The 6000-nt window shown below is 37.6% G+C and overlaps 1 protein-coding gene across 5 annotated transcripts in view; it reads left to right on the forward strand.

Moving 5' to 3' along the window:
- The window catches only part of TLK1 (tousled like kinase 1), a 279646-nt gene extending 276273 nt beyond the window's left edge, over positions 1 to 3373 (forward strand). For all 5 annotated transcript variants that reach the window (XM_075002149.1, XM_075002148.1, XM_075002147.1 and 2 more), the window contains one exon: positions 1653 to 3373. In XM_075002149.1, the coding sequence (XP_074858250.1) occupies positions 1653 to 1829 (177 nt within the window). In that variant the 3' untranslated portion in view covers positions 1830 to 3373. The remainder of the gene's footprint in view (positions 1 to 1652) is intronic.
- The last annotated feature ends 2627 nt before the right edge of the window (positions 3374 to 6000 follow it).

Raw genomic sequence — 6000 nt, forward strand, 5'->3', positions numbered from 1 at the left:
ATATTTCTATCAATAATTGAAATTTACAGGTAAGTAAATATGAAGAATGTTACTTGAGAACTTAGGGGTTGATTTAAGGAAATTTTTACTGTGTATATTTTGAAATATGATGTCGACAATTTGTGTTTTAAGGATTATTAAGCTTTTAACTTTCTGAAATCTCAATGTCCACTGTTAAATTATTTTCTGATCCAGTCCTCCCCCCCCGCCCCCATTTCTCTCATCTCTGAAAATTTAAATCAATTAAAATTTGAAAAAAAGTTTGGAAATTATGGATGGATGGAATTTTTTTAACTGAATTTTGCCAAGCTTAGTTACAGTAGGTGGGCAGCTGTGAGGGGATTTTCCAGCCTATAGAGGAAAATAAAGGATGCTAGAGGTACAGTATCTTTCCAGCCTGGCATCCAACCTTATCAAAATAAGTTGTTGGGTTTTATTTGATAGCTTCCCTCACATCTACATATATTTTGATAGAATCCCTCCATCCCATCAGTGTGATTAAAACCTTCTTATAAATTACAGAGGACAACTAAAACAGACTCATTTAATCAACTTCTCATCTACTCTCCATCTCCTTCAAAGTAGAATTTTCTACAGTTGCCACAAAGGAAAGCTACAGAAATCCTCTAAATTCTGGATATGCCATATTTTTTCCACTAATTTTTTACATGCCATGTGATTTTGTGAAAATATATTTGATTACACATTCAGCAATCCTGGCACTGTCAGACAGTCCCTTAGTTTCACTACTACAGAGACTCCCGAAGCTTTCTGAAATGAACAGAGATAATGTCTTCCCAACCACCGGCACCAATATCCTATTTCTAGGACATTGCTGTAGCCACCCTCATTCTTACAGAGAAAATCACTAAGTCTGCTAGACAGAATGACCCTTCAGGCATCACTGAATGGAAAAATAAGCATGAGTCAGGAGGGATTGTATAAACTTACGCGTTCTCTCTCCACATTCTCATACTTCTGCACTGGCTTCAACTTAATTGCAAATATGATTTTAAAAACAGTAATGTGTCTTGTGTTAAAGGAAGTTTGTTTTCATGCAAAACATGAATTCCATTTTTGTCTGTTCAGGAAGTTTTTGGGATAAGATTAATTTTTTTAAAGTCTCATTAGATTTGTTGTTACGTGCTGGCATATTAACAAGCATGTAAACAAGTGCCATTGAGGAATGGTTGGTACAAAGTCACGAATAAGGAGAGAGCAGAGCACAGAAGCAGAACTTTAGATGAAAGTAGGTGGTGGGAAAGGTGGCGAAGAAGATTTCAGTTTTACAGTCTTTAAGAAGAAAAAGTCTTTTCTAGGCAGAAGAAGGAAGATTATCTTCAAAATTGCTGTTACAAGCTACTATTGCTGTAGAAATGTCAGAGGCTTCACTTGAAATTGTCCTAAGTCTGCCTGCTCTGCATTTGCTGTACACTCCTATCATTTTTACATAAGTATTGCAAATTTCTGGGGACCCAATACTTGGTGAGAAATTGCATTGTCTTGCTCAGTTGAACCATTTGAAAACAACAACTCTTCTGAACAGTCTGAAGTTCTAGAACTTGTTAAATCACCTGGAGGAAGAATTGGCTCATAAGCAGTATTTCTGTTGTTTGGAAGACTGCAATAAACTTTTTTCCCTGCTTTTGTAGGCCTTTATCCGGCGCTGTTTAGCATACCGCAAGGAGGATCGATTTGATGTCCACCAGCTGGCTAATGATCCTTATCTTCTTCCTCATATGAGAAGATCAAATTCTTCAGGAAACTTGCATATGACTGGCCTGGCAGCTTCCCCTACGCCACCTACGTCAAGCATTATTTCATACTGAAATTTCCCCAAGTGAAAACTGGCATGATATCTTTGTAGTTTCCGGATGCAGACTAGTTTGTGAGCATTTGAGTGTTTTTACACAGGACAAATTGATTTACTGTGTTTTCGGACTGAGGTCCTTCTGCTTAGTGTCATTTGTACAATGGGAATGGATCATGGACTGTGAATAATTATACCCTTCTGACTGTACCCTTTAAACATTGAAGAATGACACTGCTTGTCGCACACAAATCGATGCGCTGTGTTGAAGAGTAAAGAAAAGGTTTGGGGGTGGGTTGGGATCACTGTAAATAATCTTTTTAATATTTCTAAAGTACATTTGGTTGATAATGGAGAGTTCTAACATGAAGGGTAGTTTTTCATTATTTAAATAAGAAAAGTAATGGACAAATTTGGACACAGGAAAGGTTCAGTGTTGGACATGGAAAAAAAAATCTACTTCCCAAGTGGTTGAAACCAAAGTAAGGAGTGTCACAGCTGTATTCTCTGTTAAGCTTTTCAGGTAAAGTTACAGTCTTTTGTTTGGCTATTTGGTCTTGTTAAAGACTGTAGTTCAAAACCTATGTGTTCTCGTTTCACTGAGATTTGAAGGTGATGCATGGTTTCTGGTGCATTATCCCTCAAATAGTTAATTTTGAACCTATTTCAATTCTTTAAACTTGGGATACTTGTCACAGTTTTTGACAGTGCTGCCACTTTCCAGGCCTTTGATAAAAGCAAATAATAGCCAATATCCAAATGCAGACAGGTTATGTATAATGTTCTATGCAGGAGGAAGATGAGTTCCCTCCTAACGCTATTGTAAATTGTTGTACAGAGGTCATATTTTCAGTTATTAAATTTCAGCAACTGTTCCTGTACAAATGTTTAAAGTATGGCTTTTTCTAATTGGATATTGTATTTTTTTTAAGTCTCCTTGAAGGCGCTTTTAATTGCTGCTAAATGATGTTGCTTTTACTTTTGCAAAAGAATCAAATGACCTCCTTAAAGTGCAAGTCAACTGTACGTTATAGAGAGATTAAAAGTAGATAATTCATTAACAATCAAGGCATGTAAACAAAATCTGTGTTGGACATATGCAGATTCAGTTTCTTGTGCTCTCGACCTGTAGAGCACAGCGATACTAAGTGTAGTAGTTGTTCATGGTTATTTTTTGTTTCTGGAAGTTCCTATCAACAAGGAAATGTTTCTTGTGGCTTGTACAGATACTTTAAAATGTGAAACATTTTCTAACTGCCTTGGATGGTAGAAACTTGTTTTTCAGAACTCATTATCTCTCTTACGTACATTATTCCTTTTACTGTCACATTCATGATGCTGAATACCTAAATGTCATTTTGTCCATGTTGCAGAAGAAGGAGGCTGTTTTACCACAGGTTTTCATTTAATATTGTACAGTTAAACTGTGGCTCTTGTTTTTGATGTTGCAAGCCATTTTGTTTTCATTGTACATAAAGATACATTAACTGTCTCTTTAAAATGCTGCTGAAATTGTAGAGAATGTAGCCAAAACAGTAATAAAAATGACAGTTGAAATTTCAAGTATGTTTAAAATTATTGCATCTAGAGAATCAGCTTGTTACACCTCAGACACTACAAAGAACAATTCTTGTGCTCACAAATAAAAAAGCCAGTAGAACGTAAATCTTTTTAAATACTTGAAGGCTCCCACAGTATTTCAAACAACAGTGTATTGCAGCAAACTGCTGCTGTTCTTTCTTGCAGGGGTATTAACTATGAGGAGTGGAGCTCATAGGGGTTTCAAACTGTACTTTGTGTCCCACAAAATAAAGCCTAACACGTTACAGCATCCTCTCCCCATTATATCAGCCACATGGCAAGGACAAAGCAGTTTCTCTTGCTCGCTGAACTCAGCTGGGAATCAGGAGGTAAGTGGCATAGTAGGAAGTGTGGCATGCAGTCTAGAAGTTGTGTTGCCTTCTCATATCATGCCTGTATTGAGGTCTGCAATTAAGACAAGGAGTGTTTTGCTTAAGCAAAAAAATTGAGGATTGAGTAAATTGAATTTTTACTGTTCAGATTCTGTTAATTATGTATTACATCTATTAAATGGTAGTGCCTGAGAGGCCCTTTAATAAGATGCAGATTGTTCCTGCCTGAAAGCTTATTATTTTATGAATGTTGTTCCTAAAAATTAGTTTTCATAGATACTGAACCTTGAGGCTCTGGCACATCCTCTGCCCAGCAAGAAAGCATTTGGTTGCTGATTACAGAAGTACAGGAATTTAGCTGTATTCTGTATGGGCAACGGCAGTTTTTCCTGATGTCGGTTCACAATGTGAGCTGCTATAGAGTGACATATCACAGCTGTTTGTTTTTCTATATTTTGGGAGTTTTATGCCAAACTGTTATACAGATCAGAGCCCAGGATGTGTCTTTTCTTTTCACATGGCTTTGTAGTCTGGTTCTATCACTAGATCCAGAGCTAGTGCATTTCGACTATTATTGTCCAGGTGGCTTTTCTACATGCTCCTTCTAGCTACATACCTTTGAAAAGCTGCTGCAACCCCCAGTGTCACACAATGAAACACCCACCAAAGTTTGAAGCTGGGCATCTGTAGATTCTGAAGGATCTTTCTTAATACAATGATATCTTTTCTTTTGTTGCTTTTACACCCATGTAACTCATTAGCTTTATTGAAGTTACTTCTGAAACAGTGTGACAGCTCAGATGAGAATCAGGCCTTACTGCTCCCCCAGGCTGTTCAGTGACTGGAAGAAGGAAGGCATCTACAAAATGGGGCACGTTGTCCCCAGAAATGGTTTCGTGAAGATAAATGTGATTGAAAGCTGTGGTTCAGGGTCATGGGAGAGTTTTACCAGAATGTGACTTTATACACCTTTCCTTGCTCTAAAGATCAGTCCAAATGGGAAGCCACAAGAAGGAGCTCTGCTTCATGATCCTGTCTCCTGCTGCAGGGATGGAGAAAGAAAAAAGTACTTCCTGTGAGAAAATGCACAAACTTGAAAAATATGTTTATCAGGAACAACACTAATAAAGCTTTGATGCACCTCACAGAAGGTGAAGACTTTCTTTTCTATTACTGTAGTGCTGTTTAATGGTCTAGAAGTTAGTGTGTCCAATCAGTGACCAGTACTTGTTCTGTTTCCTTTCAACTCATCAAAAGACAGACTATTTATTTTGACGTTTTACATCTCTTTCCCTCAAAGTTTACAATAGTAAAAATGAGCCCTGGATTGAAGAAAGATTCCCAAAGACTAACGGTGTTGTGTAAATCTGGGAGACTATTAAAGTTGCGTAATATACTGTTTTTACCCATTCTTTCACTATGTGATGGAGTCGTTTTATAGTTGCAATAAGACAAAGGAGTTTGGCCTCAGATTGCTACCCTCCAATGCCTGACGTTCAGCAAAGTACGTTTCTGGGGAAGTTCTGTTCATACTGACACTGGGCGCTTAAAGTGCAGCTTGTGATAGAGAATGTCATGTGCATCTGGTATTCTGCACGTGTATGTTCCTCATTAGTCAATATATGTTTAACATTTTTGCCTCATGGCTATCACTAAAAATTTTAATCTTCTAATTATTAACAGGGGAAAAGAAATGAAATAAACTTAGGCAACGTACATTCATAATGAACCGAAGAGAAACAAATGTAATAAATCTCAAAAGTAGTCAGTTAAACGATTTTTGCTTTTACCTAGAAGTCAAGTTAGTGCCAATCAAAAAGCTGCACATTGTTAGCTGTGGTTAAAGTGTTCTGTTACAGGTCACATTAACCACATTTAACAATGGTTGGATCATCTCACAAAACCCCCTTTTCAAGCTCCTCAGAGGTGCCAGAATTAGTCTGTTTGGATACTAATACCAGATTTGTTCAAACTGCAGTGCAGAACGTTATGTACCACATCTTATTGTGTCGTCAGTTGTTAGACTCTGTGTTCAGGAAAACTAGTTAATGTTTTAGTTTGCCCCCAGAAAACCTCTGCAATACCAGCAAGATGACAGGAATTGTGTTGCATTGCTGGCCTCCAGCCCAGAACCTATTGACAGCGCACACTATGGCTATTAGTGAACTGCTGCATAATTAGTGGAGCTTTGAAGAATCACAAAGCTCTGAATTCTCTCGGTATGCAAGTCATGCATGATGCTAGGTGCAGAATCACTGATGTAACAGCAAGATTCCC

The sequence above is a fragment of the Carettochelys insculpta genome, chromosome 8, assembly GCF_033958435.1.
Source record: "Carettochelys insculpta isolate YL-2023 chromosome 8, ASM3395843v1, whole genome shotgun sequence".
NCBI classification, from domain to species: Eukaryota; Metazoa; Chordata; order Testudines; family Carettochelyidae; genus Carettochelys; species Carettochelys insculpta.